The sequence below is a fragment of the Carcharhinus amblyrhynchos genome, chromosome 14 (assembly GCF_965287045.1).
Source record: "Carcharhinus amblyrhynchos chromosome 14, sCarAmb.v2.hapA, whole genome shotgun sequence".
Lineage (NCBI taxonomy): Eukaryota > Metazoa > Chordata > Chondrichthyes > Carcharhiniformes > Carcharhinidae > Carcharhinus > Carcharhinus amblyrhynchos.
Window position 1 is genome coordinate 37,938,591 of NC_137337.1, and position 13,499 is coordinate 37,952,089.

Consider the following 13,499-nt stretch of genomic DNA (forward strand, 5'->3'; position numbering starts at 1 on the left):
ACAACTTGTATTTATTTAGTGCCGTTAATGTAATAAAACGCCCCAAGACACTTCACAAAGGCATTATGAAACAAATTATGACACCAAGCACATAAGGAGATATTAGGGGAAATAACCCAAAGCTTGGTCAAAGGCTTTGAGTTGTGTCTAATAGGAGAAAAGTCAGGTAGCAAGATGGAGGGGTTTAGGGAGGGAATTCCAGAGTTTAGGGTCTATACAGCTGCAGGCACAGCTACCAGTTGTGTAGCAATTAAAATTAGAATGCTCTATTAGAGAAGTATAAATATCTTCAAAGTCTAGAAGGAGTGGGGTGAAGGATTTGAAAACAAGGATGAGAATTTTCAAATCGAAGTGTTGCTTAACCAGCAGCCAATGCAGATCAGGGCTGCACATGGATGATTGCAAAATGGGATTTGCTGTGAGTTAGGACACAGCAACAGAGCCCTGAATGAGCCCCAAGTCTATGAAGGGTAGATGTGGGAGGCCAGGAATGGATTAGAATAGTCACATCTGGAGGTAACAAAGGCATGTTTCCCAGTAATCTTCCTATTTAAGATGTCAAGTAATTATTGTAAATAGTCCTTGGTGTCACAAGCCCAACATTCTCCAATATTAAGTGACTTTTCATTGCTATGGTGGAAGAACAGCGATTTATCACATACGAAAGTGAAAAAAATACTTATAGATATTTACACCAAATGCCTAAGTATCTGAAGGTGTATTACAAACATTGGTTTTGGACTGCTGGCTAACAATAAAAAGCTGTTACATTTGAAGTTCACCTCCAGCCATCCACTATTATCCTATAAAACATTTTAACAGGAAAGAAGTGTCAAAAGACAAATGGTGCTTATTTTCTTTAAAATGGCTCATTTATTTACTGACTCATAAATATGCATGTCATCAACTCACACATACTTTCCTAATCCAATTTTTAACCAAAATGAATGATGGCAGGTATTCCTAATCAATTATATGGATTTGGACTCACCGAACTAGAGGCTTTTAAATAACAACTAACAAAGATAAACATTTTATAGGTACGGTGTTATTCATTTTTGGTCTATAATGTATGTATCATTGGTGCTCCATGAGATATCACTGGAAATGACCTTCTCGTAACATCTTGTAAGTTCCCACAATTGCAAAGTGCTAACAAATGAATATTGTATAGAATTTGGCCGAAGCAATACACAGAACATCCACTATACTGAAGACTGGTGAAAACTGAGTTGAAGACAACCCTGTCCATACAGCTGCCTCCAGATAATGAGAATAACATTCATGAATAATTATGACTACATTCACATCTTATAACACCATCGCACTGCAACTCCCAGCCTCAAATCTGTATGAGTTATATTATGCAACACATGGTTAGAACTCCCAATTACTCAGCCCAGGAGAAATCTGGAACATGTGTGGTACATAGCTCCTCATTCTTAAATTCAAATAGTTAGAAGGGAAAGGTTGAGATGCAATATCATCTGATCATTTAAATTACTGCACATATTCTTAAAATGCATCCTAAAGATCTTTGGTACCTCTAGGACAGTTTTTGCCCCAGGTTCAATATCACATTGGAGTTGTATACCAGGCCTAGCATGACTTTATAACATCCAGAGTTGACTCTTAAAATTGACAAGCACAATTGTTGATCAAGCACACAAGGTACTCTAAAAACATTAAAAATAAGTCTTAAGACCTGATGTTAAGCAAAGGGAACTAGAGACTAATTTATAATGGCAGTATAATTTTATGTAGAAAGAAGGAATTAAAAGAGAATGGTAGCACTTGAATGCATTCCTTTACCAGACTTTTCAACTAGAAAATCTGTAAGATCTCAGTGAAATAGATGGCCTACTCCTGCTCCTATTTCTTATGTTCTTATGAAATCTGATTAAAATGTAGATTTAATTCAGGTACAGAATTGCAATGTGCCATTCCCCTCACTACCATTGCCGTTCAATCTAACACAAACCCAAATCATACCATTGTATACTTAAATCAAGAATACTGCAAATCAAAGCTTTTGATTCAATTCTTCCTTTGAACTCCATGGACAACACAGAAGGGAATGCAAGTGTGTTTCTCTGCTACAATGCAGCTCATGAATTCTTTATTAGAAATGTAGCAATTTAACAAGGGAGCTCTTGTTTGTGTTTGAATGGAGTTCCAATTTTGGAATTACTTCCACATTATATTACACGAAAGTGATTTGTTGTTTATTGTTCATTAATTATGCAAATGAAGTTATGCGTGATAAAAGTCACACAGGAAGAGTAAGCTTCATTCCAATGGGCCTTTGCAATACAAGATGGTGCATTCAGCATGATAGAGAATAACTATTTCCCTGCACATTTCCCTGTGACGGTTTATAGTAGATTTGAAATGAACCAGCTTTCTGCGTGTTGGAACCTGTTGAATGGAATCGAATTGGAACAAAGGAACGATTTTGAAACTGAAATGATTAACAAAATAATGGTGCACATGGCTCTATATGGAAAGAAAATGACACTGGTGCAGATATATTTTAACGAAGGCCAAAGCTGAAATACCTAAAGTGTAATGTTACAATCAGTTAATAGCTTCAAACGATTGCTTATGGCGCTAAGGAGTCTAGAGAGGTATGCACATATGCAGGAAGGCTGTCGCTTCATTTCCTGAAGCGTTTTAATAAATGTGCGCTTGTTTTCCATGTAGCTCGGAGTATTGAGTGTTGGGGTAATGAGCTACCAGACAATTACCATTCCTGATTTTGTAATGGCAGGGGCGATGTTATCTGAATGAAGCGTATCAGTTGAAATGTGTGTAATTGCACTGTCAAAACAGCTGAAAAAGCTCTGCCCCCCACCACCCTTCAGCTTATTGCCACTTCAAAATGAAATTCTTTCCCCGGCCTGGTTATCCCTGATATGCAGGCGTCAGGGAGAAAGCAGCAGGTCGTCCGCCCCGGGCCTTTCTAAGAGATAGTAAAAAAAACCGATTGTTGGGCTGAAGGGATTGGAAGAAATTGATGTTTCTTTTGCCAGCCGGTTTTGATTTACGGGCCACTGTAAAGCTGCGGGGGAGCTGGCTTCAAACAAAAGATAGCCCCGTCTTTCCTGGCACGGGGCTGTGGGAGAGATGATGATGGGCAAATGTGGAGGATCTGGGTCTGTTTGAGTGGCCGGCCCTCTTGTGCTGAGAGTTTGACAGGAGGCTTGGGGAGGCGGTGTTGCAGCTGCAGCAGATGTGGCTGGCTGGGTGTTCTCTCCTTCTGGGTTGTTTTGGAGAAGATGATGGGTATATATATATATAATTGTATAAATATGGAGGGGGACATGTTTGGAGGTCTCCATTGTAAGAAAAAAAATGTTTCAGCAAGATCCAACTGTAACTGAACTTGACGTCGGAATTACCTCCCACTCCCATTCATTTCCAAAATCCAAGGGAAATAATTTCGCTCCTATATTTTTTTTTAATTCTAGACAGACATTTTGGGAAAGGAAAAATGTACTCTCCGGTATTATCAGACTAAGACCCGCAACATCCTGCAAAATTATTTTAAATCGTCTTTTTTGGGGATTGAAAGCTAAAACGTACAGTCTGGCATTTAGTGGGGGGCATTGTCCTAGAACACAGACCCGTTCATCTACAAACAAAAATGATTAGCCTGTTCACTAGCTGTTATTAAATATTTATAATTCATATGGAAGAACACGACCAGACCACACACAAGCTTGGGAAAGTTAAAATCCAGGAACATTTCAACACAGGAGAAGGCGTTTTTCCTTCTTTATGTATTTTCCTCTAAGCCCAATCTCCAGACTGCTAAAGAGTGTTTTGGACCCCAAACTAATTCAGCACTTAAACAAAGGCTAACATTTGAATTCCTTTTCAACGCTAACCGGTAAAATATGTATTATAATCGCAAATGTTAAAATTACAAAATTCCACGTATAATTCTGATGCCACGCAACAGAAGTGTAAAGGAATAAGTTTGACGTACAATTAAATATACCGCTTCCATTCATTAAAAAAAATATAACCAACAGAGGCACTTGTGTAGAGAGCCAAGGCAGAACCATAGTGAACGGTTAAAATAAAGTTTCTAAACATCTCTGACTTGAAAGTCGACCCCACCCCCCACCCCCAGCCCCGCCACGGTATACAGTTTAAGAGATATGATGTGGAACGAAAACAAATGTTTCCTGAGGGAATGCAATCATCAAATCCTTTTTAAAGATTTATTCAGGTTGGCCACAGTTGAAAACTAACAGGGGCCGTGAGTAAATTGCGGAGCATGGATGCCTTTGCCTGAGGGTCTGCCCTGCTCTCCCCACCTGCACACTCCAGGGAGCGCAGGCTTAGGCAACTCTTGGGAGTTTGCTTTTGGAGTTTGCAAGCCCGCTTACATCCCTTTTGGGCCCAAGCAGGCTCCAAAAAAAAATTAAGCCTACATGCAGCCTTGATTACCACATGCTAACCCCCTCGCTGCCTTCCTAATATTAGCCTGACACAGACTTGCTCGGAGACAAAACCTCTTACAGTTTGGTGGGGGTGGGGTAGTGAAGAGGACATAGATGAAAAGATTTTAAAAAGTCGTTAATACAATAACCCCTCCTGGTGACAAGGATACTAACACGGAAACTAACAAGGATTCCAGCAAATTAACCTTTAATCGCGGGAGAAATCCGGTTTAATATTAACTTTCTTTTTTTTTGCTCCATCCTCAAACTTACAAAGCCATTGCTCAGGATGGACCTGAATCCATCTCCTTGCTTACTCCAAAAACCAAATTCAAATTGAATCCAATTCATAGGAAAGACAGAAGATCCAAGCTGACAGGAGCTGATAAAATTGATCTTTTTCCTGTCGGGGAAAAAGATACAAAAGTATCAACCATCTCAAGAACAGTTTCTTCCCTGCTACTTTCAGACTTTTGAATGGTCCTGCCATATATTAAGCTAATGTTTCTCTTCACCCTACCTGTAACTGCAACACTACATTCTTCACCCTCTCCTTGCCTTTTCCCCTATGTATTCTATGAACGGTATGCATCATTTGTTTAGCTCGCAACAATATGTTTCACTGTATCCCAATACACGTGACAGTAATAAATCAAATCAATTCAAAAGACAAGGCATTGCATCCCATCATGGGCATGGTCATCGCTAAAAGGCAGAGAAACGTTAAGTTTAGAGACAAGAGCGAGTACTTTTAACTGGAATCTGACTGATGGTGTGACGCAACTAGCTTTCTGATCTGCTTTTAAGGTACTTCTGCTACAGAATCTGAAATGCCCAGTGATATGAATGACAAACAGATATGAGAACAGTCGTTTGGATGTGAGACCTCCCCCCTCCCCTTCCCTCCGCACACATCTTTTTCAATGTGCTTCTGCCCTCTCGAGCTATTCACTGCTTCAACAGCTTCCCAGCGAACCAAAGTCACCTATTCACACCCATTAGCACAAGAACTGGACTCGTTGACATTTCTTCATATATGTTAAAGTCCGTTCACACCTCTTACAAACCAGCTTCCTAACAAAAGAACGCCAAAACGCTTAAAGCGCTTCCTTTAAGGAAAAAAGTGGGCGGGGGGGGGACTTGTTAAGTATTTCAGCTTAGATTTCTAATTCGGCACACACTTACACACTGAATTCAACTCTGAAAAGGGTGAAAAAATAATAAATAATACACTTAATGAACATTTATGAACTTTTTTTCTATATTCCAATTTAAACATATACATACTAATATACAGCTAACAAAAACGTTGTACAGAAATTTATTTAATGTTTAAAATATGACTCATTTTTATTTTCCTTTTATATGTAGTTATAAATATATTTTGTCAAAATATATGATCATATGGTCAACATTTGCACATAAGTCATAAATAATGTAATGGTGAACGCCTGTTCCGAATAGTGTCCAGACATTATATATATAAAAAAAAGTCAATTCTCATCATTTCACTCAGCGGCACCCACACCCCTCCACAACCATCTCCTGATAGTTCTTCAGCACAACTTTATCATACTCGTCCAAGTAGAGCATTGAGATAGGGCTGAGTTCTGTGGGGACACAGCAAGCCTTGGGGATGTTGGAGTTTACAGAATTGACCAGCGTCTGCACGATGGCGTGGTTGGTCGAGTTCAGGTGGTCAGCCAGCGGGAAGGGGCAATCCCCGTGACAGTAAAAAGCTTGGTAACCAGGCGGCGCGACGATCCAGTCATTCCAGCCCACGTCGCTGAAATCCACGTAGAGAGAGTGCCTCCTGCAGTGCGATTTGTTCTTCTTGCGGCGCTGCCCTTTGCTGCTGCGTTTGACCCTCCGGGTGAGAGCGTGTCCCTTGCCGTCGTGGCTGAATGTCACCAGTAAGGGCCTGAGCTGGGACCAGTCGCCGCCAGCGTGCCTTCTTTGGTGCAGCGACCTGCTGACCCGGACGTGCCGCCTCTCCGTCCCGTTCAGGTGGATCACCTCGACGGCCAGCCCGTGGTTGGGCTGCTTCTGCATGGTCCACCTCAGCACCGCCGGGCTCACGTCGAAACTCTCCCAGCGCGTCCTGTTGTGCTGGACCAGCCTGGTGTCCAGCAGCCTGGTGATCAGCCCGCCCTTCTCGCTCGGAGCTCTCATGATCTCGTAGACGTTGATGCGATGGAATCCGTCCTCCCGGCTCCAGACGCTGTCGATCTGCTCCCGGTACAGCCGCAGCTCCGCCGAGGACAGCACCTCCTTCTCGGGCATCGCGCTGATGTTAAAGACAAAACGAAGCTGGCTGTCCTCACTCTGCCCTGGCATCAGCTCCAAGTGTTCTGTCACGCAACAGAAAGGAGAGACAACCCTTAAAAATCTGGATTCGCCCACGGAAAATACCAATGCCTCTGGACCCAAAAGAGTTTTGATTTATATAAAAGAAACGATTAAAGCCCAACTGGGGGGATTTGCACAGTAACTTCATTGCGGTGTTAATGTAAGCCTATTTGTGACACCAATAAATAAACTTCAGACTTATTTACAAAACTGGCGCTCGACTCAACAAAAACGTGTGTGCCAGAGGAATGAATGCAACCTACACAAACTAAACAGTGACTGCGAATGGCGGCTGGGTTCAGAAAATATTTGTGTCACCTGCCAAAACAGCCCTTTCCTCACCCTGCAATATTTACACTCAAGACGTGGAATTAGACAGGGTGCGAGTTGGGGAGCAGTCTAACTCCGAGTCTGGTCCTGCAGCAAATAAACTCATTTAAACACTTGAATGTACACATTCCAAGATCTAAAAGTGCACATGTATTCTTCGCAAGAATAAGAGCCACAAGCATTGGCTCCCGCAGCTCTTTAAAAAAGAACTGAACAAGATAAATCAATCGCTTTTTAAAAAAAAATGCACACATTTTTAACATTAATCTCCCGCCATGTTCTGCTATCATTGACTGCTGCCTCTGATCAAACACAATCATTCTCTCTGTTTTGTGCAGCTCCCTTGTACCTTCGTGGTGAAAGCTCCTCACGGTGTTGGCCCGGCTTGTGGATCTCTCGGGATACTCGAAGCTAATGTCGTGGGCGAGCTCTTCCCCGGACTGCAGCCTGTAGAGATCCCGCATGTACTGGGGCACGACCGCAGACTTGCTGGGCTGCGGGCGCCGTTGCAGTCCGAACATATTGAGTAGAGTGGCCTCGAATTGGCGGAGCAGTTCATGGTTTTGCGGAGAGCGACGTCCACCCGCCTGGTTCTGCTCGGCGAACTTTTTCCTCCCTTCCTCGGGTATCAGACTAGCATTACCTCCCAGTAAGACTTGGCATAATAAAATTACCATCAGCATTCGGTTACCAGGAATCATGGTGTCTCTGTGGAGCAAAACAAGCAACAACAACAACACACACAAAAAAAACAGAATGAGAATTACAAGTAATCTTCAATCAACGCCCCAGAGACAGCGCACGACACAGAGAGAGTGAGAGAAGAGGTATAATTACTTGGCCTCACTCGGTTACAGTTAAATAGCCCATAATCAGGCAGATAGCACCATCCTGTTACCCTTTTGTGTTTTCACTATTTTAGTGACACTGGATTCTTTGAAAGCAACAAGTTTTAAATCCTGCAACGGGCAGCTCCCCAGAAACCTCATGATTTTTGAGAAGTGAAGAGTAAATAATTATTTGTGCCCAAGAGGTTTTTTTTGTTCAATTTGAAATGTGTTCACATTTCCACATTGGCTACATTGATAGCCCGGTGTTTGACTGTGCAACACTTCCTTAATTACTTCTTGACAAGTGTAAAATCACCCCCACCCCCTCCTCAACAATACTCCCAGCCAACCCTGATGTAGTGAATGGTCGCAAGTACATCTTTAAGAGAGGAATTAAATAAATGGTTAAAACACACAAACACACATTGCTACAATATGCATGAAATCCCTCCCAACCTATTAGAAAAATACAAAAAGGTCTACTCACTGACAGAAAACAAGGCAGATGAAAACAGTCCATGATTCTTGACAGCCGATCTTGGACAAGTTCTTGAAAAGCTCAGGGACTCTAGAGCTTGGCTGCTCGGCTCCGTATTATCCAGTCCCTCCTGGAACAGCATTTGAATATAATGAGCAGAATCTCCGCTTCGTCACCAGCCCCATCTGTCAATCAGCCTATCGGTTCCGCCCCATCTGTCAATCAGCCAGTAGATCCCGCCTTCTGCTGTCATTCATCCTCACGGACCCGCCCCATCTGCCAATCAGCCTCCAGTCCCGCCCCTACTATCATTCATCCTCACCAACCCCGCCCCCTGCTGACAGTCAGCCCCAACGGCCCCGCCCCTTGCTGACAGTCAGCCCCCACGGCCCCGCCCTATCTGCCAATCAGCTCCATTGACCCCGCCCCTCCCATTGTCACATCCTCACCGACCCCGCCTCTTTTACCAGACCTGCCAGCCCCGCTCCCGCTGTCACTCATCCTCATCGGCCCCGCCCCATCCGCCAATCAGCCCCGCCTCCCACGCTTCTCCCATCCTCCCTGGACCCAACTGCCAATCACTCCCGCCGAGCACCGCCCCTAATGCCCTGATCTTCTCCGACCCCTCTCATCTGCCAATCACTCCCACAGGGCCCCGCCCCTGCTCACTCACCGGCATAGCAACATCTGCCAATCACCCTCGCAAACCCCGCCCTCGCACCAATCACGCTCACCATCCCCGCCCCCGATCTCCCATTGGCCTGTTTATCGCCCCGCCCCGCCCCCAACCTTAGAATGCCGAGGAGCCCCGCCCAGAAGCTGCAGCGCGGCGGGGGAGGGGCCCAGCTGCCAGTCAATCAGTGCGAGGCAGGGACAGAGCCCTGGGCTGCAGCAGCGAAGGGGACAGCGGACAGTATGAATAGTGCTCACACCAACACATGCATTTCAGTGCTGCAGGCACAAAAGCATGAGATAGCGTGAAATCCCGCATTGTACATGTACTAATACGGGGCTGCAAATGCTCAGTGGGCCAGCCCCCGCTCCGACAGCCGGAATGACTGAGCCTCAGTGCAGGCTGTTTAATACACAGTGCAATACTTTCTTACACACGATGCCATTCTAATCAACTGCAGTGCCCACCGATTCCTCAACAAGCGAATTTCGCAAACCTTTCGTTAAATTTCTGAAAAAAGCACCCCCCCCGGCACCCGCCGGCAAGTTTTGTGCACAAATTCCAGTCCACTACCGCACCTCCCATGAGGAAACTGTTCAATGGGCACACTAAAAGTCTGAACTCCGGTACCGCCAGTACAGCAAGCATTGCATGGAATTGCACACACAGCCTTATTTCTACTTAAGACTTCATAGCAAAATATTTCAATTCTGCCCACACCCAGTTTTCACCAAAGAGCTCCGAAACAGGCACGCACAATTTATACAACGTTCCCCCAAATTCACCCCCAAGAAAAAGCAATACATGTAACACAAAGGTTTGCCAGGCACCACAGGTCATTAATAACTCAGTAAACGTCAGCGCATTTCTGCTTCCAGGTAAGGCATGAACATGACTCATTGCTTTACCGATGTTTACAGCAGATATTCTCACCTCACAGACATGAAAGCACAACTTGCCAGACATTGCCATGAACAACTTTGTACTGCATGCTCATTAACTCAATAACACAGACCGAAACAAGGATCGTCACATGAAAACCTCTTCAAGCTGTCGCGAAAACGTTTTTACACAAAAAAACTTCAACACAAAGTTGTCTCTTATCTCCAGAAACCGCAATATGAGCTCTACATTACAATATTACATAACAATATCAGCCAATCGATATTCCAAATACCGTCAACTTTGTTAAATACGGCCTTATTATACAGTGGATGCTGGAAAAACCTTATAAACTCAACGCCCTCGCATTTTGTTTAAAGTGGAACACGTGCGATTTCAATAAGAAGGAGCCAACACTGAAAGAACTCTTGTCAATCTGTAGTCATTAATACTGGCGATTGCAAGATTTAACAAATCCCACGTATATGATCCACAATGAACGTCCTAATCACAGTTCAAGACAACTCACCATGGATATATATCGCACGCAAATACTTCCAAAATAATTGCACCTCATTTATCTGCATGACTATCGCTAGATAGAAGTTGACAACATATTTAGTCCAATGAATTCAAGTGATCGGAAGCGGGGTGGACGAAGGCGCTATGGGGTAAGAGGCGGACACCCAGGACCCCATATTAGATCCATTTTTAAGAGACCAAACTGGAAAGATCAGTAAATCCGACAAAATATGTGGCCGCCCAGTTCATGCAATTTGTTAGAAAGTATGTACGTCATTGTGGTATTTTAACCCGAGTTCATAAAGCCTCACTTATGCGATCTCCATAATATTCCACTTCCTTCCTGCTCAAGTGGGTAATAGTTATACATGCAGCAAGCCACCGGAGATTAGCGTGTGAACACGGTACACACACACACACATACGTATCAAGTAGCCTGTTCCCCATTTCTTTAGACGGGTAATCAGTGGCATTTTTTTTATTAGCGTCCTCATGAACAACACGTTAACTGTGTATTTTATTCAGAACCTGCACATATGAGTTCTTCCGGAGCGACAGAAATTACCCACAAGGAAAAAAGTTATTAAGGGTGTTGGGGGTTGTGGAACAGAAAAAAGAGAGGGCGGAAAAAAGTGGTCAGAGAGACAATTCATAGCGATGGAAGAAGGGACATAGTTTTCAAAACAGGGTATGGTGAAAGATCGTTTTACTCAGGAATCGGAGCGTAATTAAGGTGAAAAAGGTAAGGCTTTAGACCAGATTAAATGCCCCGAATAAGAGGGTAAAGTTTGCACTGGAAAGTTTGGATCTTGTCTACAAGACACATTTGCAGGGTGCATCCACTAGTTGCAATTTTAAAGTGTTGTTTTAATAAAACTACAGAGTGTAAATAAATTGGAAACTAGGGCGTAAAGTGTTAACAGTATTCTTTAAATGTACCTGCTGGGCTGAATCATAAACATTATTGACTATTCTTATCTAAATTGTTTTATATCATTATTCAAACACTGGGAATGCAATTTTTGACACTTGTCTCCAAAAGATTACTGCATTTACACTGATGCATGGAGGGGGTCCATAAATGAGTAATCAAGGACATCATAAACTCCAAATCAGTTATGTTTTCTCCCACTATTCAGAAACTTAGAAATTAATTTGCTTTCAGTGGAGGCTAATGGAACAAATGGGACCCAACTCTTCAAAATGCTGAGAGGTGTATATACTATGACAATTATTCCAATTTGGGATGGCACGGTGGCACAGTGGTTAGCACTGCTGCCTCACAGTGCCAGGGACCCGGGTTCAATTCCAGCTTCGGATCACTGTCTGTTTGGAGTTTGCACATTCTCCCCGTGTCTGCGTGGATTTCCTCCAGGTGCTCCAGTTTCCTCCCACAGTCTGATGATGTGCAGGTTAGATGGATTGGCCATGTTAAATTGTCCTTAGTGTCAAGGGATTAGCAGGGTAAATATGTGAGAATAGGGCCTCGGTGAGATTGTGGTTGATGCAGACTCGATGGGCTGAATTGCCTCCTTCTGTACTGTAGGGATTCTATGATTCTATAACTACCAGTACCAAACTCGAGGCTACAAAATTTGCACATGAAACTGAAAGTTAGACATGGAGAATATACTCCATGTTAAAACAGTTAATGTTGTTTTACCATCTTTGCAAAATAGCTGTATATAAGGCAACACTGTGGCACAGTGGTTCGCACTGCTGCTTCACAGTGCCAAGGACATGGGTTCAATTCTGGCCTTGGATCATTGTCTGTGTGGAGTTTGTACATTGTCCCCGTGTCTGCGTGGGTTTTCTCCAGATGCTCTAGTTTCCTCCCACAGTCCAAAGATATGGGGGTTAGGTGGATTGGCCATGCTAAGTTGTCCCATAGTGTCAGGCAGACTAGTTAGAATAAATGCATGGGATTATAGGGATAGGGTCTGGGTGGGTTTGTGATTGGTGCAGAGTCGATGGGTTGAATGGCCTCCTTCTGTACTGTAGGATTCTATGATTCCGTAAATATTGGATTGGGAGTGAAATTAAAAATAAGGATGTATAAATAGCAAGAGTAGAATAGTCTGTGAACATGATCTTTCTTCAGAAACTGGGATTATAGACTAAATCGGCAATAGAACATCTGGATGGTGGGTTGGATGTGCTTTAGTTGATTTGCCTTGGGATGTGGGACAGGGAGAAACACTGCAGAATCTTTTATCCGGGAGTTAAGCAAATTCTGTCAAATCCAAATAAGTTGAATAGATGGAAATGTTTGATGGCCCAAATGGACTTATCCAGTGCAACAACTTATACTTAGCTAGTGGGGAAGGGTAATCAACACAGAGTGAGAAATAAGATTTTGAGTAGGCTTCTAATGAGAAGGAAATATTCATCAATATGGGAGAGTTTTAGGAAGAGAATTTCAGATGTGGCCATTGGAGTTAAATACTCTCCTTGCCATGATGAATTGGCAGGAGAAGGGACACAGAGGTGTGGGCTCAAAAGAACAGATGACGAGAGCTGAAACGTAGGGCAAGAGGATATTGCAAAGTAGGATGGAAAAAAGGCTGTGAATAGATTCTGTTTTTTTTTTCAGTTTTACATTCTCAAGGTAGAAGGCATTCCTCAGCTGGGATGGTAAACTTCTCCAATGAAACCCGCTCACCTCCCACCGCCCCAACCCACCTCCCAGTGCTGTACTGTATCAAACTACTGAGCATGAGGTCACCTGAGTGTCACTACACAAGAACAAGACATAGGACCAGGAATGGAAAATACACTTCCTCAAGCCTACTCAATCATTCAATAAGATCATGCCTCACCTCCTACCTCAACTCCACTTTCACTTTACTGATTTTCACTTTCTTTGCAAAGAAATTTAGGCCCTGCCAAATAAAGAATAGTCGATTAGATGCATATTTATTTCTTTGTACACATCAAATATTTTGTCCTATTGGGATCCCCAGCAATTCATCAGGGAAGAAGCT

The 13,499-nt window shown here is 43.3% G+C and overlaps 1 protein-coding gene across 3 annotated transcripts in view; it reads right to left on the reverse strand.

The window, feature by feature from the left end:
* Window positions 1–5,621: 5,621 nt before the first annotated feature.
* Window positions 5,622–13,499, reverse strand: part of bmp4 (bone morphogenetic protein 4) — a 30,641-nt gene continuing 22,763 nt past the window's right edge. The window contains exons 1-4 of one of the 3 annotated variants that reach the window (XM_080202713.1): window positions 10,523–10,765; window positions 8,452–8,568; window positions 7,480–7,838; window positions 5,622–6,802 (exon numbers count right to left, since the gene is read on the reverse strand). In XM_080202713.1, the coding sequence (XP_080058839.1) occupies window positions 5,964–6,802; window positions 7,480–7,838; window positions 8,452–8,480 (1,227 nt within the window). In that variant the 5' untranslated portion in view covers window positions 8,481–8,568; window positions 10,523–10,765 and the 3' untranslated portion in view covers window positions 5,622–5,963. Of the gene's footprint in view, window positions 6,803–7,479; window positions 7,839–8,447; window positions 8,569–10,522; window positions 10,766–13,499 lie in introns of those variants that run through there. The other 2 variants (XM_080202714.1, XM_080202715.1) reach the window with 2 other exon arrangements.